At 40.2% G+C, this 24,017-nt stretch overlaps 1 protein-coding gene across 2 annotated transcripts in view; it reads left to right on the top strand.

Annotated features, from left to right (window-relative positions):
* The first annotated feature begins 3,522 nt into the window (after positions 1-3,522).
* The window catches only part of GPR155 (G protein-coupled receptor 155), a 34,163-nt gene continuing 13,668 nt past the window's right edge, over positions 3,523-24,017 (top strand). For both annotated transcript variants that reach the window (XM_082483338.1, XM_082483339.1), the window contains exons 1-7: positions 3,523-3,568; positions 9,600-10,105; positions 15,223-15,622; positions 16,995-17,160; positions 18,477-18,632; positions 19,720-19,803; positions 23,896-24,016. In XM_082483338.1, the coding sequence (XP_082339464.1) occupies positions 9,646-10,105; positions 15,223-15,622; positions 16,995-17,160; positions 18,477-18,632; positions 19,720-19,803; positions 23,896-24,016 (1,387 nt within the window). In that variant the 5' untranslated portion in view covers positions 3,523-3,568; positions 9,600-9,645. The remainder of the gene's footprint in view (positions 3,569-9,599; positions 10,106-15,222; positions 15,623-16,994; positions 17,161-18,476; positions 18,633-19,719; positions 19,804-23,895; position 24,017) is intronic.

Genomic DNA, 24,017 nt, shown 5'->3' with positions numbered 1-24,017 from the left:
TGTGTGGGGCCAGTCTGTATATGTGTAATTGTCGTAGGTAAATGAGTATGATGAAAGCTACAGGTGAGCAGGATGACTGACGTCATGGTTGCTCCAGCTGCTTTTCACTGGTTGAGCTGTTGCCCAGATCAAAAAACAGGAACCGTCTCCCCCATGCAGTCAGCTGACTACTTTGGTGGCACATAAATGGATGGAAACACCCGATTCGAGTGAAAACAGAACAAAAATCAAGGGGGAAAACAGTTCACGGTTATGCAATGGGTGGTATGGGAATGCTCAAGAGGATCAAATTAAGATTTTGGGGACAACTTCCAGTTTTATGTTTCTTCAGTAGCTATTGGAAAGCTTGGCTTTGCAATGCCGGTAATGGAGTTTTCTGTGATCTACAGTTAAAACTGCTGAAGCTGAGTTGCCAGTGGTGGAGGGTAGCTGTGGTCAAGAGCTGATGGACTGCATAAATCTGTCCTCTCAGTATTTTGTAGACAAAAAATTTGCCTCTCCCATACATTAGTCACACTACTACAGCTATGATCACTGCTAGTCCAAATGTTGTTTTTTTTAATTAATGCAGGGGCGCTTTTTGATATTTCTATGGGTTGGGTGAAAGTCCACGAGACCTGGCGTCCATGACTGTCGCCCTTAGTTTACAAAGATGTTAAAAGGAAAAGGAAAGTAAATTCTATTATAAACCCAGGGTGCTGGAACACAGAGAGGCTCCACCCAAACCAAAAGTGCATCCAAGGCCAGAGAAGAACATGTAGCTCAATGAAAATGTGTACAGAGCTTTGATTAAGTATTGGGTGAGTGGGGAGGAGGTGTCAGTGAGAAAATACTGTCCTTTTGCTGTTCTAGGAAGCAGGACATTGTACAGTCTCTGGGAATACATAGGAGTGTCCTGTGTATTCAGTACTGCATTAGAAAGTTATTGACTCTAACATTGTTATCATCGTTAATTATCTGGGTTAAAAAATGCTAACAAACTGTGTTCCTAACAGTTCCCAACCATGTGGAGAACTGGTCCTGTAATCCCGTGTTTTAGTTACTCATGGTGCTGCGCTGGTGGTACAGTCTGGTCAAGAAAGGTTTCATGTTTCTTAACAGGGTATGGGGTCAAACCCTGCTGCTTTTCTCTGTTCATCTCAGAAAAGGCTGCATGTCAATGACAGTTGCTAGACTGCTTATACTATAGTTAAAAAATTTAAATCTAGTCTAGCAACTAGACTAGTGGTCTCTTAAAGAGGAAGAAATGAGTTCTAGAGAAGGGAAGGCATAAATTCTTACCAAGGTTTCTTAGTACATTCTGGCATGCCTGCCTTGCTACTCCCCAGAGCATGTCCCTCTAAAGCATGTAATTTGTACAGGGAAGAGTAGGAGGCAGAAAGCCAAAAAATCCGAAAGATCCTATTATACTGTACTTCCAAAAACTAATCCAAATCAGTTTCAAAGTGGCCTTTGTCAGGTGCCAAACAGAAAAACCTTAAAATTGAATAAATTAACAAAATGTCATCTTTATTAGTGTTTGCACCAAAAACGTCTCACCCTAATGTTACGTCAGGCAAGTGTTACCCAACAAGTTGTACCACCTTCCAGCGATAAACGTACATTTGTTGGCACGCCTTTGGTACAACCCCTCACTGATCTTTTGGTTGGGCTATGTTGGCCCAACGTAGGGATAGGAGAAGGACAGGAATGAGAGGCAGAAAGGAGGCAGGCACTGGCTTCTGCATCAGCACTGCTGCTAAAAGTCAGCCATGGTCTGTATCAAGGGTCTTTGCTTTTAATGCAGCAACACAAAAATTAACTCATTAAGCATCAGTACATTTACATTAAAATGAAAGCAGACATACAGGAGCAATACAGTACCTTCTAAATGCTTCCAGCAGTCATTTTTATCCCCACAAGTTTCTATCCCTGGCTGCATTCTTTATGGGATTTTCTTAATCCTTTCCTGGCCTCTCATTTAATTCCCTTAAGTATTGTTTTTGTTGTTACTACTGTTATTGCTCTTCTTAATGTATAGTATCCGATTTGTTTCTGGAAGGATTCTGTAAGTATTTTGATAGTAGACCTTATAAACTGAACCAACTATGGGCAAATTTATTAGATCATATCCGAGATGGCGCTTCATAAATTGTCAATCGCATACATCTCTTTTGGTTGAGAGTTCTCCCTTCCCCTGTGTTTTGGTCTCCTCTGGTTGTTATGTGAAAGGGGAAGAGGAACGCTGCTTTTTTTGCTTGAAGTTTCCAGTTTGGAGGGTGAAACTACCGAGCACGCAGACTCCGGATGGCATCATCAGGAGAGCTCACTTACACCAGTCAGGACACCTATCGCCATACGTCTGCTACACTTCACAAGTAAGACAAGCTGGCCTGGGTCAAATAAACTATGGAAGAAAATGTACAAAAGACAGAATTTCACACTTGCGCTCTTTGCAGCAGCAGTATCTGGCTCAGTTCCTAGAAAATGGGCAGCTCGAACCGCCGCCTCCTCAATTACTCTAAAAATGAGAAGCCACGAGAAAGCTGGATCCTCTTTTTCAGCACGAAAACATTTGGCAATTACCAGCTTTTATTTTTTACTGGGGAGATCCTTCACTGTCTGACCAGCCTTGGGGAATTGATGCCGTGTGAAAAACACGGCGTTTTCTTTCAGGTTTCGTTTCTAAGCACTCTAACAGCTTAAAAAAAAAAAAAAAAAAAAAAAAGTTTAAATTAGTGTAGGCAGGCCAGGGATGAGGGCTGCCCTGGCACCAGGCAGGAAGGCCGGCAGCCAGCCCGGCTATCGGCCCGCGCCGAGCCCGGGGTTGGAGCCCTGGCTCGGGCAGATAAACGCCGGTGAGCCCCGCACTGGCCTCTGCTGAACTCGGGGGCTGCGTTTTGCCTCATATGTGAGGGCGGTGGCTCTGCCTGACTCTCCTCACCCCCGCGGGGAGGCAGCGCCTCGCCGCCAGACCGGGGCCTGGGCCCGGCTGGAGGGCAGGTGGCGGCACCGAGCTCGGCTCTGCCCCGGGGAGAAACCGGAGGCGGCAGGAGGTTGTTCCGCTCACCGCCAAGGAAGGCGGCTCACCGAAAGCGGGAGAAGCCCTCGGGCTAAAGGACGCGGCGGGGGCAGGTCGCACCCGGGCCGTCCTCCCTTATTCCCGCCCGCTTGGCCCGGCGGCTGAGGGGCCCGACCGCGCGCCGCCGCCATCTTGCGGCCGATCCCTCCCACCCGCCGGCGTCCACCGCCCAGCCCCGCGCCCCCCGCCCGCCCACCGGCCCTGCGCGGCGCGGCTGGCCCCTGGCCCGGGACTGCGCGCCGGCGGACGGAGCGAGCGGCGGCGGCTGGGGGGGGCGGTGCGCGGCAGCGGCGCTCCCCCCCTCCTCCCCCGGGGCCGGCCCCGCCGGGTGCTCAGCCGGCTGCGAGCGCTTGAGTGGGGCGGGCCGGGGCGGGCCAGGCCGGGCCAGCCCTGCCCCTCCTGGGCCTCGGTACCGCCGGCCTCGGCCTTGGAGAGGTTCTCACCTTGTCAGGGTACAAATCCTCTATACGTACCCTTGTGCGGAGGCGCCTACCGAAAGCTAAGTAGGTAAGCTGTCCACTCCTTCCCCCGGCTTCTGGCGTTATTTTCTAATGAGGCAGCTGTCACACAGGACAATGCTGTTATATTATTATTTTACTTTTTTTAATCTCTCGGGTGTTTCTGAGTGGAAATGCTGTGTGCTTGTCGCTGGGGTGATGGTGGAGAGGGGTGGTGGGCGAGGAAGGAGCAGGCGAGAGGCGTTTGTGGGTTCCTCGCTGTGAGTCAAAGGATGTTTCATCCCCGTTTGGTGCGTGGGGTAAGTGAGGCGCTTCCTAAGGGGTGCTGGCAATAAAATATAATCTGTCTTTTGACAAACGTTTTGCCGCTCGCTTCTGTCTCTTGACAAGCCCCGAGATGAGCCTAACTGAAAATTAAGGGGAGGTATGTTTTCCTTTTTTTTTTTTCTGGCTTGGTATTTCGTCTTGTTGCCAACTGTTGCTTCATTTGGTCTTGTCTGAACACCCGCACTGTCAAATTTAGATGTAGCTTTTAAGTGTTGCCGTTGTGAGCCCTGCTGGTTGTGGGCTCGGGACAGGCCTCAGCTTCGCCGGGCTTCCCGTGCACGCGGCTTCCCTGCTTCTCGGCTGTGCAGGTGCTCTCTTGTGATGACAGCATAGGGAAAAAAAAACTGAAAAAGGAAACGTCATCTTGAAAAGCAACTGCTGAGAGACACATGAAGTCTGATATTTCTCGTGGCATTGTCTGGATTTCAAGCTAGCTGGTAGCCCCGTTCTTGGGGTAATTGCTGGTACAGTATTGTAGTCTATCTGTCTGCTTTCTTAGCTCAGTAAAGAGAAGAGTAAAAATTGCAGTTAATTTGCAAGAATAGGAACTGCAGTAATCACTTCTTCCCACTGAATTTTATCACTGTAACTCTCTAAAGTGGCTTCCTCTTTGACTTACTGTACAAAATTTACATGAAATTGCACATGGTACATTCTTGTCTGACCTGAGGATGCGATGCTAGAGCTGCAACAAATGGTAACTCTTCCTGCCCTGATTCCACTTTCAGCCTCCTGAATAAAATAATGTGTCGTCGTTGGGATGTTTCTACATTGCATTAAAATAGGAAATTGGGTCACATTGTGGCATATAATTTATGAACAATAAGAACAGCCTTGCCAGCGTCACCAGAATTATACTGAGAGTGATTATCAGCTGAAAGCTCGAGAGTGAAAGACCAGAGGGAAGAGGTATCTCTTCTATTCTGTCATACCGTCTTTGACTTTCATTAAAAAAGATGATGAAAGGGATTTTCCTGCTGGAAAAGGAGACAACTTCTCTATTTCGGTACTCAGAGAGGAACCTGACGTTGCTTAACTCACAGCTGCTGGAGAACTGAGTTTCTGGTCTGGTGAATTTTAACACTTTACAAATATTGACAACCTGCAAGAGAAGTGGGCAAATACCAGTGCTCCAGTTTGTTTCAAGGGAATTGTAAACTGCACTTGTTCCTTGCTCTCTGTCTGTTGTTGGTCTTCATACCAGGCTTCCTCTTGTGCTGGCTGTGCTGTCCTTCCTTACAAATGCAAGCTGGCAGTCTGGCTGCAAGCAGCTATGCTTCACACAGTCGACAGCAGATAAGGCAGCATTATTCCTAAAAGTGTTGTCTTTATTGACCTGCAGTTCCCAACAATGCATCTTGGCTCCTTATTCAAAGATTCAAATCTCAATCCTCAATCTCTGAAAGGATAACCGCAAATCATATGTCCTATGGAGTCAAAGCTGAGTGCTTTCCTTTGGGCCTGTGTTATATTTCGTTATTGTAGTGTCATTTGACTAGTTAATTTGTTATATCTGCTGTAAGAACAAATTAGCTTCTTTGTAGGATATATAAGGTTTTGGGTTTGCATCAGATCAATATTTTTTATTTCATTGAGAACTGTGAATTGAAGACTTTCACTCATGTGAGATGCTAGCTTAAGTCCCAGGTGTGATAAGGCTGTATGTTAAATCTGCAATTAGTAATACATAATCTCACAACAGTTATGTAAATGCATGTATCCTATAGAGCAAAAGGGGCTGAGATGTATTCACTGTATTAAGCAGCACACTGTGCAAGAGTTTACATTTCTGGAAAATACCCACTGCTCTGCAATAGCTAATCTGTGTTAAATGTGAATGTTTTGGAATATGTGCATCTCTGGAGCTGAACAGGTGATTCACACTCAAAGACCTCTGAGGAGTGCCAGTAGCAGAAACCGTGATGCAGTTTCTCTCTTTGAAACTCATGTGGTTCTACCAAAAATCAGGCCTGACTGACTTTACAGGGTCCCTTGTAATGAAGTTCAAGGTGAAGATAGCCTGAAGGAAGACTGCAGGAATATTTGTGGCACTTGACAAAAGATGGTTGTAGGATGAGTGGGTGTATATCCATGTCAGTTTTGATCTAGTGAGGAAGATGATACAGGATTTAGCACGTGCTGCTGACTGATAGAACTAGGGAGTCAGTCTTCTATGTATTTATTTAAGTCCTGAATTATAAAATGGGGACAAGGGCACGTCTATATTTTGTAGCGATTTTATGAGGAAAAATAATAATTTTAATACAGAGGGAAGAAAGGTGTTTGTTTAATTTAGGCACAATTTTAGTTTAAAAGTATGGGCTTGTGTAGCTATATTGATAAGACTCACCTGTGAAGGCTTAGTCTGTGCAAGCAAAAAGCCTGGATAGCTCAAACCACTTTTCAGGAGAGAGAGGAACGAGATGTTGTCATGGTAAAAATCCTTCCCACTATATAACTATGTAGACTGTGGCTTTTGTGAGTAAGAATATCAGAAAATAAATTTTGTCATTAGTATTGACATGGTGGTAAAAGATACAGCCTTGGATAGGAAGGCACAGGCGATGAGAAGGAATGGTAGAATTTAGGGATAGATACAACCAGAATACACTTCTGCTACAGACCAAATGTTGCATTTGGTTAAAAAAGCTTCACGTTTGTCTTATTGCTGAAAAAAAAAAAAAAATCTCAACAGAGCAGGGAGTAGGTTGAATATGTTGTGTTGCCAGGAGCCTTACCTCTATGCAGTTCCACAAGCTTGAAGAATTTGAGGTGGGGCTGTGCCAAAAACCTGCTTTTCACCTTGCAGCTGGTGTAATGTGGCTGGCTTCTTTCAGGAATTCACTGTTGGAAATCTGTCTCTGATCCTCTTTTGGACATTTTGCAAATCTCAACAACTTCTTTAAGTTTTGCTAGTAGAAGAAATGGTTTGTCGTCTGCTTCATTTCTTGCAAGCTCTTTCCATTGTTCTATAGTAGATAATGCTTTGAGCTCCTGGTTCAAATACATCTAGGCAAATGTATCATCTATAATGTACGAAGAATATAACCTTTAAAATAAGCCCTACTTGGAGTGAGACTCATCTTCCTTGGGAGAAGAGGTAGCCAAGGTTACTGGACAGATTTAGATGATGCAGCTGCTCAGTCCAGATAAATTACAACAGCATTGTAGGATTGCTTACTAAAAGCCTCAGGCATAAATAAAAGTTATGAGTCAAAGAGTTTATGCCACAGTTGAATATGTGCGTGCTGGATGCCAGGGTGTGAAATAGAGGATACAAGATCTCTCTCACCTTTGCTCTGACTTGATTTACTTGCTTATTTACCTGGCTCTTATGAGTTCTCTATTTCCCTGAGGACAGGATACAAAGAGGCTAGAAAGACTCTTAAACCAGTCGTTAATTTGCACAGATCTAGCCATTGTGCTCTACAAAACACTAGTTTGGGAATTGAGAATCTCAGCTTTGCCACTGAGACGTTAAATGGTTTACGGCAAGTCAGCCTGCCTTTGCCTTAGTTTCTACCTCTACAAAATGGGGTAAGTCATCTTGACTTCCTTTCCAGAGTACTTTAGGATTTAGTCATGTCAGAATTTTATATGTAGAGTTAGCTGATGGACTGCACGTGTTTCAGAGCCATATCATCAAACCTGTATTTGTTTCTGGCAACACCTTGCTGATTGTTGTGTTTGATGTCCTCTCTCTTCATCTGATTTGCAGAATGTACATGTCTACTTCTATATAGAACCTGCTGTGTTATTGTCAGCCCTTTCAAGGGGGGTCACTGGTAACAAGTGAAGATCAGGAGTCACCATATGTATCCGATGTACATAAATTTAATGCATTCTTAAATGTCACTGTTACAGGCCTAAAGAATTGCATGTATGGATAAGCAATAGGGTGATAAAATAGATTGTTGGCCACTGTGTCCTATGTGGATCCCTTGCTAAATGGGAAGTGTAGCATTAGCACGTGATACACGTGCCTGGGAGAGGTCAAAGTTGCACAAAGCAAGGTACAAGCTTGAAGGATGAAAATATGATTTGATCTCTAAATCTTTCTTGAAGGTAGTAAGGGCCTTGTCAAATGTTTTTGGGCCAGGGTGGAGAAGGTACAATTCTTGGTTGAATTTATCTTCCTTGCCTGTTGCTTATGTTCTTGTGAGGGCTATTCCTTTTCTTATTCTGTGCTATATTAAGAGGGCATAAGCTTAGACTGTAAAATAGTGTGAAAGCAAGGTGTTTTGATGTGTGGAGAACAAATCTGTAGAAGGACATACAAAAGAAGAACTGATACTAATAGGCTATGAAGATCTTCCTTGCAATGGAGTTAGAAATGAATATGAGTTCAGTAAATTTGCTTTTCCCTTAAAGGATTTTATAACCTTTGTTACTTGCCTCTAGCAAAATAGGTACACAGCACGGAGTAACTGAGGGAGCGTCTTTTTGGGAGAACAGGAGAAGAACAGTTTGAGGCCCATTGGACTTGAATTGACAGCAGGATATTGACAAAAGATCTTGGAGACAAGCTGAAATGATAGTTTTAACAGAAGAAGATAGATCTGGATTAGAAAGAGAGATCAACTTATAATTCAATAAGTCCTTATGAAAATACACAGGCAGAGGATCTAGGGAGACAAAAGAGGAACAAGGAAGGAGGCCTATCAGCACCCACAGAAATTTAGAGGGATCCTCCCATGTAAATGTTACAGGAACAAGTAGAGATGAGAGGAGAATTAGGAGGAGCTGTAATTACAAAAGATATGGGAAGGGCAATATTTCAAGAGGAGGATGATTATGATAAAGGGGTATGATGGTCACAAAGGATGAAAATGAAATACCAGCTCTGAGAGTTTAAGAAGATTTTGGCCTCTCAGGATTTTGGTAAGAGCTTCTTTCAGGGGCAGAACCTGGATTAAATAGGATGTAAAGATGGAGGTGAAGGAGGACTCCCAACCACACATAAAGCTGAGTGCGTGGAAGCAGAGGTGAACAGCAGTCATTAAAGGGAGGCCAAGGATGGGATTTTTATATTGGGAGTTTAAAGTGTATTTTTATTGTGAAGAAAAAAGAACCCAAGTAGCATATGATTTAAGGAGGACCTGAGATAAGATGTCCTGGAGCAAACAAAAGGAGTTAGAAAAGAAAACTAAAAATTTTATAGTTGAAAACAGTGAGCTGAGGAGGTAAAGAAGGGTTACAAGCTGCTAACAAGTATGTAAAGTCTTGTGCTTTCCTGTTAGAGAGTTAAATAGGCTTGTAGTCCCAGAAAGCAAGGAAGGTACACTGAGAATTTAGAAATTCCTGTTTTCTGAAACAATGACTGGAAAGTGCTGAAGGGCTGTAATTTATTCTAAATGATGTTTAGATCATAGAATAATAACAAAAAATATCCTTGTTATATCTCCTTTCCTTCCAACAGATTTTTTGCTTTTTGAATGCCCAACCTACATTTAGTTTTAATATTTCAATGTTACCCTCAAATTTATTTGGGAATTTTTAGCTTCTATCAACTGTCTGGTTGAATTGTGTGGACTTGTGAGAAGATGATGTATGAAGATGATGTGTGTATGCAATGATCTTTTAGCATTCTTCTTTCTCAGAGTTGTTTTTCTGTAGCTACTTATTATTTGTCTCATTATTTATTTGTAATGTACTCATGAGTGTAAACTCTTCTGTTAGCAAGCCTGATACCATAAATATTCACAAACACAGATTTGGAAGTTAATCAAGAAATACTTTTGTTTCTTTTACAGATGAGATCATTTCAAGCTCTTTTTTTGGAAGAGGTGGTCAAAGGAAATGGATAACTATTCAGACTTCAGTACAGATAACCTCTCATCTTCAGCTAATATGTCTGTTTCTTTGCCTGGACAAGTTGGACTCAATACCACTGGTGGTACTCCTTCTATGTCCATAAGCAGGCTCTTCCCAGCCCTGTTAGAATGCTTTGGAATAATTCTCTGTGGCTACATAGCTGGAAGAGCCAACATAATCACAACAACTCAGGCCAAAGGACTGGGAAATTTTGTGTCCCGTTTTGCACTCCCAGCTCTACTGTTCAAAAACATGGTGGTACTGAACTTTTCTAATGTGAACTGGTCCTTCCTGTACAGTATTTTAGTTGCCAAAGCTGCTGTGTTTTTCTTAGTCTGTGTTTTAACATTGTTGGTAGCCAGTCCTGAGAACAGATTTAGCAAAGCAGGTTTGTTCCCTATTTTTGCTACACAAAGCAATGACTTTGCATTGGGATATCCAATAGGTAAGTAGTTCCTTGTGCTTTTTTCTTTAAAACTATTTTTCAGTGTTCCAGATGTGTTTGCTTTTATTTGTCCATAATTTGAAATTGAATTCTGAACTGAAGCTATGAGCTATCCAACCATTTCTCAAGTCACACTTCTTGAAGTTGGACCATGCAAGGGAAGAAAACTGTCAGAGGGTATGAATAAGACAGGATTTAAAACAATCCAACTCCTATTGTCTATGTGATCTTGTCATGTTAAAGTAAATCGGATTAAAAAGAAAAAAAAAAAATTTAAAATATAATTTCAAAATCGGTATAAATTACCTTACACTTACTGCAGGTTAAGAATGCTGTTACAGGAAGTTGCCAGAGTTTCCCTCAAGACCAAAATTTCTTGCTTTGCAAAGTGTGAGCCTGTACCTATGGCCTCTGAAATAGATGCAGTGGATTTTTCGCTAATTTGGCATTACCTCTTGGTTTAGCTCAAAGAAAACATCTAGCCATAAAGTTGGTGCCTACTGGTTGTGGAGTGTGTGTGACAGACTTTAAATCTGTTCAGAAGAAACTTTTAATTTTTGTGCTGCTTAACATAATTTATGTAGCCAATCATGTTTTGTCCCTTAATCTTTATTCTACTGTGGCCAGTAGACATGCTTTAGGATATAGCCTTGGAAGAAGTCTGTCTTTTAAAAGCAAGATTGCTGCATGATTTGTGGTAACTTGCATTTGTGTATCTTAAATCGGAATTTTATGCGGCTGCGGTGCCATTCTTGGGATGTGTGACTAACCACTAGTCCAGTGGGGCTAAAAACCAAACAAACAAAAATCAAAGAGGCATTCAGAGTGTAACTTGTATAGCTGTGTACTCTTCTTCTTGTAAGCCTATATTCTGAATTCCAAGCAATAGCAGTTACTAAACTTAATTTTATCCCAATCTGCAAGACTTCTTTCCTTTTGTTAAGGAAGACTTTTTTTTTTTTTTTTTTCCTCCTTTTTATAGGTTTTCTTAATGGTATGTTAATATGCTTTTAGCCGTACATACTATGATACTTGGGAAGTGATCTGGAGTTGTAGCAGGCTTCTCCCTCCTGCTACTATCTGAATTGCAGTGCTTTTTACCTGCCTTGGGAGGCTATTTTGTGCCAATGCAGCTTTCAGTGCTGCCTCTCTCCAGGCTGACCTGTGTGGCTGGTGTGGGAATGCACACTGCAGGTATCAGGAACTTCAAAATACACCTCGAGTGGAAGGCATTTGGAGAGGATGGCTGGACTATGTTTTATTTGTTTGCTGCTTCTTGAAGAGAAACTACTCTGGGCCTCTCAAATTCTCTTGAGATCGCTCTTATCATCCACACAAAGTTAAGAACAAAAAAAAGAAAGTAAGTTTGTTCAAGCAAAGCAAAAAGCACGACATTTGATTACCAAATCGAAAATACAGTTACAAAAGAGAAGCTTAAACATGCAATTCCACATTTTACATAACAAGTAGCTCCATATTTTAGATTACTTGAGGAGTTGGCAGGTTTATTCTCCCTATTACAAGGCAGCGTGCTGAGGACAATCTTGAGTCTTTCTTACTCTCTTCAAATTTGCTGGATGTGTATAACATACAGACAAATGCAACTGCAAACTTTTTCTTCCCTACATGAAAATACCTTGTTTCCCTCAGTTGCATCTCCTGAGACGTATTCCTCTTGAGAGAAATCAGAATTATATTGCAAATAAAGCTGTGAGGATTACGTCTTTGTTCTTGGTACTGGATTAAAATGCCAATTAGGGTTTCTTGTTTTTCTATTTTGAGGTTGTCTGAACATATTTCCATTGTATCCTTCTGGTTAAAACATTCTTTCTACTTTGTATGACTTTCTTATCAGAGTGCATTTTTCTTCAAGTATTTAATGATTTATAAAATAAAATTCATATTTCTTCCACGTACAATCTAGCCAAATGCACACCTTCTCATTCACTAAGAGCTTTACCAGAATACTTAATGCAACAGTAACACTGTTGGCGCTTAGGGTTGTTAGTTTCTTAGAGCTGTTTGTTTCCTTTCCTCTCCTTTCCCTTCTCCCATCCCCAAACTTTCACCAGGGTTTGGTTCATGCTGTCAGGTGTGCAGACTTTTTACTGGTGTGGCTTCTCTAAAGTGTTTGCAGGACTAGGCAACAGTCTTGCTTATTTCTTTTTATGTATGATGATGATAGGTAGTGTTTTGAGCAAAACTTGATCTTTTAATGGAAATATATTTTTTAAGGCTGCTTCAGTTGAAATTGGTAAAGGGAAAAAATCAGTATTGACAAATCTGTGTGTTATAATGACACTATTTAAAAAGGCAGTTCAAACTCTTAAATAGATAAATAATGTCCTGACTTTTCATCCCATGTAATTTTTTTTCTTTAATAACCACTATGCTGTTTTTTACTGTTGAGCAAAGATTTGCACATAGGAAAATTAAAATACAGATTATATTTTTAAATATCACCACTTTGTTTTTCTCTAATTGCTGTTATAACAGTTCTGCACTACAAACTGATGTTGGTTTGGAGCGAAAAACAACCGGTACAGAGGTTTGCTAGCAGATTCCCCAATATAAATGGAATTACTATGATAGAAATCTTTGTCTGTTTGGTTTTTATTACTAGGTGAGATGATACAACTCTGACAGAACAGCTTCGTCTGCTGTCTGGTGCTGTACTTTTAAAGCACAGGCGTAGAAGTATTGTGTGGACGATGGCTCAGTTATCATGACTTTAATGATGATAATTGTATTAAACATGAACAATTAGTGTGTGATTCATATGTAATTTTGAGCAGCTGGGATGTGGAAAATCAGTTTATTTTTTTTAAGTATTAAAATATCTTTAATTTCAATTTTTTGTTATGATCAGCAAGCAGGCACCTTGATTTAAATAAAAAAGATTTGTTTTCATTGGTGATAGTAGTTGTGGATTATTTTCACTGTCTTAATGGTTCCTTAAGAATGATTTCTTACTTTTTTCCCACTGACTCAGCAATCTACAGTGGTTCCACTTTATGCTACCCAGGAAAATGCATTTTGACTTCATAAATAGGTTAAATTACTTATATACCTTAATATATTGTATTACATATACAGTTTCACTTTGCCAAAACATAATTATTTTTTACTCTGACATTATTTACATGTGACTTGTGTTGAGTTGTGTTTGATTGAAATGGACATTTTGTGTAAAGCAGCATAAAAGCATTGCTCTGAGGTTTGGGGTTTTAGAAAATTTTGACTTAAATAAAAAGTGTCCAGCATGTTTCAAGGGGTTTTATTTATCAGAATGTATTTAGTGTTTAAAACTGGCTTGTTAAATGCAGTCGCTAACCACAAACTTGGTAGTTTTGTAGTTTATTCTGGATGTTAGGGCAGGGAGCTTTTGTATATGTACTTTAATCATTGCTTGTAAGCGGAAAAGCCCCTTTAGTGCTTTTTCTTATATATTGGAAATAAAATAATTGAGAAAGTCCGTTTAATCAATCTAAAGAGGAGGCTGTTTATAGTAAATGCTGATTTAGCACTTAGTAGATCCTGTCATTCCAGATGCTTAACTAATATGAAGGTAAAAGTCTTTTAGATTTTGAAAAAACATAGATGGGAAAACTTTTTCTGAAAAATACGGGGAAATGGAAGTACCCGCAACAGTTGGCTGCTTAGTAATCTTAAACTTTATTTTGTACTTTAAGAGTGTTAAGTTATCCCATAGAAAGGTCTAGTAGGTATATTTATGCAATAGTGCTTCCTTTTTTTTATATTCTTTGCAGTACAAATAGAATTGCACCTGCATATTAAGACACTTCTGCCTGGGGAAGAATGTGTTTCTCTCTAACACGGGTAGGAAAAACTAAAATGGAAAGCATCACTTCACATATTTCTGAAAATTATTTGAAATAATAACATTATAAGGCAGGTAAAAGGTAAATGTTATCTTTCCAAAGAAGTGTGGAAAATTACCATGGTGTTCTTGCACAGATAAATTCTGGATTGTTAACCAAATAAACAGCAATTTTGGTAGATTTAATTAGTCATTTAATACATATACCGGAAATACAACAGTATAGACCTAGAAGTTTAAAAATTAAGTAATTTCACTTGAACTCTTAAAATGCAAACGTGAAACAGTAATGGAAATTCAAATGTTATTTTACTGCTTATATGAGGAAGTGCTTCATATGCATAATTTCTGCTTTTCCATTTTCCAATATGAAGTCATGAAATTATGATAGGGAGACCAAAACCATCTGCATTCTCCAGGATTCAAGACCTTGCAGCTTTACAAGTGCTCTTAATCTAGGGTGTAATAATTAAAAGAAAACAAAATCCCACTTTATAAATATTGTTGGGTTCTTTTTAAATTCACCCTAGGATAGAATCTTGCATATATTTCCAGAGTCCTTTCATGATTTTTGAAGTGCCATTAGCACTAACTTGAAATAAGAAGCAGTTCTACCTTGACTCACAAGTATGTAGTAGCAATGAAAATAAGTGCTTAAGATTTGAAGTTCCTTGAGGGACTGGAACTGCAACAATAACTCTTGTTCAGAGTAGTCCCAGAAAGTGAACTAATAATTATGTGCTAATGCGTTTTTGTTTGGTTATTGCTTTGCTGTGTTGTACGGAATCAGTGTAGAAAGATTACACCTGACTTATCTGCTGAAAATTGGTTAAATTCCAGAGATGTGAGACTCCTATAAGATGAGAAACAGCTCGTGTCCTGCAAAGGTGCATGTAATTCTCCATGACTCTCATGTTTCTGGGGAGGAAAAGCAATTCAGCAAAAAACCCAATTTTTTTTTCAGCATTTAGGGTTGTTAACAAAGGGCATGTGGGATTGTTAACATTATTTCTTTTTTTTCCTGTAAATGTTGAATATTCATAGAATTGTTAAATCGTGTTGGATAGTTAATCTTTAATGTGTTCATTAGGCGACTGTGGCCTAATAGTGATTGGGCATACTTCTCTTACTACATTATCTTATATCAATTGTAAAGGCACTTATCTCTGAACGATAATGAAATAAGTTTTCTCTAGTTTTCAGACTTAATTTCTATATTAATGTATTTTTGTACTGAAATGTTATCACTCATCACTTTTTATTTCCTATCTTCTAGTTGAAGCTTTATATCAAACCACTTACCCAGAGTATCTCCAGTACATTTACCTAGTGGCTCCAATATCTCTTATGATGCTAAACCCTCTGGGGTTTATCTTCTGTGAAATCCAGAAGTGGAGGGATAATCGCACTGTGTCACAGAGCAAAATCAAAATAGTGGGCCTAGCACTCCTTCGAGTTTTGCAGAACCCGATTGTATTCATGGTCTTCATAGGAATTGCCTCAAACTTTATTCTTGGTCAGAAAATTCCCGAATACCTTGAAAACTTCCTTGACGGACTGGGCAGTTCATTTTCTGGCTCCGCACTTTTTTACCTTGGACTAACTATGGTGGGACAAACAAAAAAACTGACAAAGGGTATGTTTGTTGCACTGATCCTTCTCATCACAGCTAAACTGTAAGTTTGATTTATGTACTTCTATAATTTTGTTCTCTAGATGTTTTAAGCTATGAATATGCTGGTCAGATGGCTTTTCTCTCAAAATCATTACAGTGATAGTATGCTTTGCTTGCCGTATTTTGGGTGAGTGCTTCCCAAACTCTGATAGTATACAACTGTTAACCTGTAAAAGAAATTTTGCACAGCACAAACCTGTTGTCAGGCTTTGCAGAGAAAAAAGTTCAGGTGTGTGTGGCTTCATGGACTGCCCACAGGCCACCTGTCACGAATTACTAGCTTAAATTAAAATTTACTATTTAAATGGTTAGATGAGAGTGAGTTCAAGTATTATTTGATTAGTAGTTGCATTTTCTTTGGATTAAACCATACATCTCTAAATTCGTTGGTTTTGCTTGCTTTGTCTATAAACCTATATTGGAAGACCTTAAGAATGGTCACTTTACACTCTTAAATTGTCTGACTTTTGAGCATGAATAAATGACAACTTGTATTTAGAACTTATGCCATCATTATATTCCCTTGAATATATCTCAGTTACTGGTAAGATAAGTATTTTATTTGCTACAGAGCTACAATTAACCTAATAGAATGACTGGTGATTAGGTTTATACTGTAAAATTTTAAGGTGCATTTAAATATCAGTACAACTAACTAGCGAACTTAAAGACCTAATTTGTAAACCAGCTTAAGGACAGATTTTGTAAAAACACAAGAGAAAAATGGTGTTCAATATTACCACTTTGCTTTACTGATGAATTCATGTAATTAGCCTGTTAGGGCTTACATAGTGAGTCTATGTGAGATCTTGGGTCTTGCTACAGGTCAACAAAAAAACATTGATGCAGGGCTTTTTTTCTGGCCAAAACTTTCAGAATGGGATACTTAAATCTTGAGCCTTGTTATAATCTTGTTATATCTTGTTATATTATATCTTGTTATATTTCAGACAGCTTACATAAAGATGATCTAATTTTCAAAGCTGCTGACTGCTTATAGCTACTATTACTTTTACAGTTGAAAAATGAAGGTTTTTTTATATTTTACCTTTCTAAATCTGAGGTCTGTATAAAGAATGAGCCTGCACAATCAGAGAATGTGCTTATATCCCAGAGGTTGGTGTCATTTTTACCATTGTTTTGTGTATGGGGTTTTTTTGGTTTAACTTGTGACATAAAATTTTTAAGCAGCTGGTAAATGTTATGGTAGAAGTAAAGACAATCAGTCAAAGTGATGTCAGTATTTTGCTTTTCATGAATAGTATTCACACAAGCCTTAAGTTTCCTTTTCGTTCATTTTCTGAGTAAAGAGTCTATTGCTATAGCTTGAGTAATATTTTTCTGTAATTACTTTTTTTTTCATCTCTTTTCAGACTTATGATGCCATTTCTATGTAGAGAAATGGTGGAACTCTTGGACAAGAGCAACAGCGTAGTCAACCACACCAGTTTATCAAACTATGCATTTCTTTATGGAGTTTTTCCAGCAGCACCTGGTGTCGCAATATTTGCAAGTCAATTTAATATGGAAGTAGGAATTGTATGTAGTTAGCTTTTCTCAAACATATACTAACTTTGAGCTTAACTTTGTTGATGAAATACTTAAATAAATAAATAGGCTTGATGAATTTGCTTTTCTGTAGTATAGATTTCTTAGATTTATTGGTACTCTCCAGATCTCAAATTATATTTCAGATTATTAATTAAGCAAAGTACTCTTTCCTGATGTCTCAAGTGTCTTGATAGTACACATGTGTAAATAAGTCCTCATACTTTTCTTATTTTTGACTCTGGTAGTAAGAACTAGAATAACTTTAAATGTAAAGAACTTATATCTTCGTTGTAAGATTGTTGTTTGGTTGGTTTTGGTATTTTTTTTCTAAAGACCTTGTCTTTGAGCTACCGTTTTTGTAGGAAAAAACAGAAATGATGTCAAGTCAAGACAGTTCTTCAGTAAGAACAGTGCCAGCTTAGTAGTGAAATCTTCCAGAAGAACTTATTCTTTAACTGATTCTGTTGCGTTGCCTTTCAGTTAAATCTTGCATTTCACCTTTTTCTTATTGTAGAGAGTATAAATTATCTTTTCAATTTAAGATACAAATTTTGTAACCGTTTCCTTTCTTCCACTTGAAGTGACATTAAAACATTCCTGTTGACTTCCATTGTTTTTGATGTTATCTATTTTTTGGTTATTTGTTTGGGTTTTGTTTTGTTTGTTGGTTTTTGTTTGGTTTTTTTTTTAAGAAAAGGGGAAAAAATGACACTAAAAGTAAACCTTACAAGGTAGAGTTTTGTGCCCAACAAACTGAGGACATCTCTTTAAAACAGAGATCTGTAGTATGAGTAAAAATTCACACTCCCATCACTGTGCAAATTCTAGAAAGCAGAAACACAATGAGAAGCCAAATTATAAATCACTTAAATGTAAATATATATGGCTTCTCATTAATTGGTACATATAGTATTTGCATAACTACATGTTTGCGTGTTTATTTGCACTGTGAATCTTTGCCTCCAAAAGTAAATTGTGACATTGTAAATCCACCCCTAGACTGCAGTCATTAATATATTTGAAAGTCATGAAAAAGCTCTCTAAGAATCTGCAGTAGGGAATTCTGTATTCCTACTATTTTGGAAGCTTGTTAAAATTTTCAGTTTAACTATATGTATAAAATGGATACTTTCTGGCTCAAATTCTAGATAATTTGTCATAGAAAGAACTCAGTGATTTGTTAAAGCTCTACATATGTTTAAGTCAAATATGCAATTTTGCCACTGGTTGTGTTCCTGAAAGCAGATTATTTAGCCTGAGATCTGATTAACTCTGTTCTTGTTTCTGTTTGACCCTTTTTGCAGATTACCTCAGGCATGGTGATAAGCACTTTTGTGTCTGCACCTATTATGTATGTTTCTGCGTGGCTGTTGACGATTCCGTCTATGGACCCCAACCCGCTGGCATCTGCACTCCAAAATGTTAGCTTTGACATAAGTATTGTCAGCCTCGTTTCTCTGGTAGGTGTTGGTGAAGTGAAATACAAGAGCATGCTGTCATGTCAGGGTAGCATTAATACATAAGCAGCAAATTGAGTCACGATGAGACTCACATTTCATCATCGTAACCTGTTGCAGAAGGATGAGGAAGAAGTTAAAAATCTTCTTGATTTAGCAATGGGTCAACTGGAAATCTGTACTGTAGAGGAAGATGGGTAAGTGAATTAGAACAGTGGTGCAGGGCTTGAGAGTTTGGGATTTAGCTGCCTGATACATGAAATGTGTGGGTGAATGAGCTCTCAGCTACTCGCCCTTAGTCCCTGTTTGTTTTTTAAAAAATAATGGGGTGTGTGGGAATAACAATACTAGCTTACCTCACAGGGAGTAATTACTTTAAACCTTGTGAGGTGCTTGGATGTGACAGTAGTGGAGGCTATGTAAAAACTTCAGCTCCAGAAACATCAGTGAATATTTGTTTAATGGAGTATTAATGAGTATTAGTGGAAAAAAAATAACTTGGAAGTGTCAATTTAGCTTTTGCAAATTCCTTTCCTAGAAATTCTGGGTGTGCAGTTCTTAAAAAGTGGGTTATTTTCCCAGAAGTCCAATGTAAATAAAAACATCCATGTTGCAGGTGGTTGGAATTTTCTTAAATTGGTGTCTCACTGAAGTCCTGTTGTCTTGAAACTGCTTTAAGGGAAGCCACAAGTGAGCTCTGCCACTTGCTGTCACAAATAATCTTGGCAGATTCAGTAAAGATGGCAGGGGTAGAACCTTTTAAATTCTAAATTGCTAGGCTATTCTGTGGTCATTTGTATCCTGAGGAACAACTAGGCTTCTGTGTGCTAGAGACAAGCCTTTGGTACTCTGTGGAAATATTTCACCATCATGAAAACAAAAAAATGCGTTGCTTTTTCTGGACATATTTTCTGAGGCATTAGGGACTGGCAGGAGGTTGTGTGGAGCTGACTACATTGGTCATGTTGCTAAGAAACTTTTCAAGAAGGTTCGTTGTATATTTAATTTCACCATAATCTGCCAGAATACTCATCTTGTTCTTCTGGGTTTTGGTTTAGTCTTAAATTCAATGTTATCTTGTGTGTTCTAGATCTGGTCTCTTACTGTTGTTCTTCTGAGTAAGAAATACAAACAGCTTCCTCATATGATTACAACAAATCTACTTGTTGCTCAGGTCAGTAATAAGAAGAATGGTCTTGTTTGTTGGGTTTTTTTTAAGTCTTATTTTTAACATTTTTACAAGTTAGGTTTCTATAGTTAGATCTTTGTAGTTGTCTAAGAAGGGCAGGGGAGTCTAATGTGCAACTTGTCTAAACAATTTCTGTGCCTTAAAATACACCCTTGAAAAAAATGAGAGTTGATGCTGGTAGCATGGTTCTCAAGCGGAACTATAAGCAATCAGAATGGAGAGTGGCTTCTGAAATATATTTTTAGCACTGTAAGTTACTGCCTAATAGTGTTGCGTGTTCTTTTATGTCAATGAAATGTGACATAATGAAATGTCAATGAAATGTGACACACACAAGTGGAGTGCTGTAATGGATGGCTACCAACTCTTCAAAAAGGATAGGCAAGGAAGAAGAGGTGGTGGGGTGGCCCTCTATGTTAGGGGCAGTTTTGAATGCCAGGAACTTAACAGTGTGGATGACAACACTGAGTGTGTATGGATAAAAATTAAGGGGAAGGCTAATAAGGCAGACATCGTGATGGGAGTTTGTTATAGACCTCCTAATCAGGATGTAGAAGCCGATGAAGTATTCTACAAGCAGCTGGCAGAGGTCTCACAATCATCTGCCCTTGTTCTTGTGGGGGACTTCAACTTCCCAGACGTCTGCTGGAAATACAATGCAGCAGAGAGGGAACAGTCATGGAGGTTCCTGGAGTGTGTGGAAGACAACTTCCTAACACAGCTGGTGAAGGAACCAACTAGGGGAAGTGCCCTACTGGACCTACTGTTTGTTAACAGAGAAGGTCTTGTGGAGGATGTAAAGGTTGGAGGTCGCCTTGGGCACAGTGATCACGAAATGATAGAATTTTCAATTCTTGATCACGTAAGGCGGGGAGCCAGCAGAACTGCCACCTTGGATTTCCGAAGGGCAGACTTTAGCCTGTTTAGGAGCATGGTCGAGAGTGTCCCTTGGGAGGCAGTTTTGAAGAGCAAAGGTGCCCAGGAAGGCTGGGCATACTTCAAGCAGGTGCTCTTAAAAGCTCAGGAGAAGGCCATCCCCTTGACTCGAAAAACGAGCAGACGGGGAAGACGACCAGCCTGGCTAAATAGAGAACTTTGGCTGGACCTCAGGAAAAAAAGAAAAGTTTACATTCTCTGGAAAAGGGGGTTGGCAACTTATGAGGATTATCAAGATATAACAAAGCTATGTAGGGGGAAAATGAGAAGGGCCAAAGCTCAATCAGAACTCAGCTTGGCCACTGCAGTCAAAGACAATAAGAAAAGGTTCTTTGAATATATCAATAGAAAAAGGAAGACTAGGGAAAATGTAGGCCCGCTGGTGAACGAGACAGGTGCCCTAGTGGTGGAGGACGCAGAGAAGGCAGAGTTACTGAATGCCTTCTTTTCTTCGGTCTTCACTGCTAAAGCTGTCCCTCATGAATCCCACCCTCTGAAGGCAAAAGGGGAGGTCTGGAGAGTGGAAGATTTTCCCTCAGTTGAGGAGGACCGGGTCAGAGACCACTTGGCCAAGCTGGACATTCATAAGTCCATGGGCCCTGATGGCATGCATCCGCGAGTGCTGAGAGAGCTGGCGGATGTTATTGCTAGACCACTCTCCATCGTCTTTGAACGGTCATGGAGAACAGGAGAGGTGCCTGAGGACTGGAGGAAGGCCGACATCACTCCAATCTTCAAAAAAGGCAAGAAGGAGGACCCAGGGAACTACAGACCGGTTAGTCTCACCTCTGTCCCTGGGAAGGTATTGGAGCGACTCATTCTGGATGTCATCTCCAATCACGTTGAGGAACAGGAAGTTATTGGAAGTGGTCAACATGGATTTACCAAGGGTAAATCGTGCTTGACCAATCTGATAGCTTTCTATGATGTTATAACTGGTTGGCTGGATGAGGGGAAAGTCGTGGATGTCATCTACCTTGACTTTAGCAAGGCTTTTGACACTGTCTCCCATGACATCCTTATTAGGAAGCTGAGGAAGTATGGGCTAGATGAGGTGACAGTGAGGTGGATTGAGAGTTGGCTGCGGGACAGGACTCAGAGGGTTGTGATCAGCGGCACAGAGTCTAGTTGGAGGCCTGTAACCAGTGGTGTCCCCCAGGGGTCAATACTCGGTCCTATTTTGTTTAATATATTCATTAATGACCTGGATGAGGGGACAGAGTGTATCCTCAGCAAGTTTGCTGATGATACCAAACTGGGTGGGGTGGCTGACACCCCAGAGGGCTGTGCTGCCATCCAGCGTGACCTGGACAGGCTGGAGAGCTGGGCAGAGAAGAACCTAATGAGGTTCAACAAAACCAAGTGCAAGGTCCTGCACCTGGGGAGGAAGAATGCTAGGCACCAGTACAGGTTAGGGGCTTACCTGCTGGGAGATAGCTTGGAGGAGAAGGATCTGGGGGTTGTGGTAGACAGTAAATTATCCATGGCCCAGCAATGTGCCCTTGTCGCCAAAAAGGCCAATGGAATCCTGGGCTGCATAGGGAAGAGTGTGGCCAGTAGGTCGAGGGAGGTCATTCTCCCCCTCTACTCGGCACTGGTGAGGCCACAACTGGAATACTGTGTCCAGTTTTGGGCTCCCCAGTTCAAGAGGGACAGGGAACTGCTGGAGCGAGTCCAGCGAAGGGCAACTAAGATGATTAAGGGCTTGGAGCACCTCCCTTATGAGGAAAGGCTGAGAGAGCTGGGACTCTTTAGCCTGGAGAAGAGAAGGCTGAGGGGAGACCTGATTATGGCATACAAGTATCTAAAGGGTGGGTTGAAGAAGGATGGAGCCAGGCTCTTTTCATTGGTTCCAAGTGACAGGACGAGGGGCAATGGGCACAAGTTAGAACACAGGAAGTTCCGTTCAAATACACGGAAACAGTTCTTTACGGTTCGGGTGACAGAGCACTGGAACAGGCTGCCCAGGGAGGTTGTGGAGTCCCCTTCCCTGGAGATTTTCAAGACCCGCCTGGATGCAGTCCTGAGAAATGTGCTCTAGGCAATCCTGCTTTAGCAGGAGAGTTGGACTAGATGATCTCTAGAGGTCCCTTCCAACTCTGATAATTCTGTGATTCTGTGATTCTGTAATTGATGCCAATCTGAAGTCAGCAATGCCAGGATCAGTAGCAGTGTGTGTTTGACTCTGGTGACCTGATTCAAGGAGCTAAATAGGAAATTAATCCCCATGCTTGTTTAGCTCCCTGAAGTGGCTCGCTGAAGGATCGGAGGGGTGTGGGAACCCATGGCTGGTGGCTGGGGAAGGGCAAAGCCAAATAGCTCTGGATTATTAAGTGTTATTTAAAATGAGAGAAAACTAGAGTACATGTTCCTTCTTCCCTTGAAGTCAACTGCACAACTGCTGTTAAATTCAGTGAGAGCAGCCTGAGTTTGTAATACATCTGTGCAGTGGTGCTTTCTGAAGTGTTTTGTACCTTTTTTGGAAAGAAAAAAAAAAAAGAGCCTAAACTCTCTGAGGTCTGATCATGGAGTCACATTTGAAAGAAGTCACATATGAAGTCGCAGGTGCTTCTTGTCGATAACAGCAAAGCTAGCTTTCCTTTTTTAAAAAAAAAAAAAAAAAAGGAACTATAGTATTACAGTTTCCATAATATTTCAGCCTCTTTTTTCAGATTACTTCAATACTAAAACTGTCATATATGAGGTAACTCTGGGTGAAAACTTGTATAATTCTTGACTCAACAAACATCTGTTGACCTCAGCTTCATGTCCAAATCATTTTAGATGAATGCTTTATGCTTAACAAAAGCGCTATGTTTTACCTATAATAAGATATATATAAAGATTAAGATTATGGGGTTTTTTTCTTGACTAGTCTTCCTCCCAAATTATCTGAGCTATATATTTGCTGTCAATAAAACCCCCTGAAGATAGGATACCCTAGTCAGTGACATAACTGTAATACTGAGTTTACTGCTGCACTGCTTTACTGCTCTGAGAACTATCCAATTAATAAAATTACACTCTGTGAATCTGGAGGTGGAGTTTTTAAGCTTATTGTAGCAATATTACACTGTCTTCAGTTTTTCTTGTCATCCTGCTTTCGCAATTTAAATGATGGTATCTTACCTTTCTTTCCAGTTTATTGCTTGCATTGGAATGGTGGCATGGAATTTCATTGTTAAAGAGAAAGACATCACCATGCAGATCCTAGTATTTATATTCCTCTACAGCTCACTTTATAGCACCTACCTATGGACAGG

The sequence above is a fragment of the Vanellus vanellus genome (assembly GCF_965231255.1).
Source record: "Vanellus vanellus genome assembly, chromosome: 5".
NCBI classification, from domain to species: Eukaryota; Metazoa; Chordata; class Aves; order Charadriiformes; family Charadriidae; genus Vanellus; species Vanellus vanellus.
Note: the sequence above shows the minus strand (reverse complement) of the source record. Positions and strands in the feature narration are given on the sequence as shown.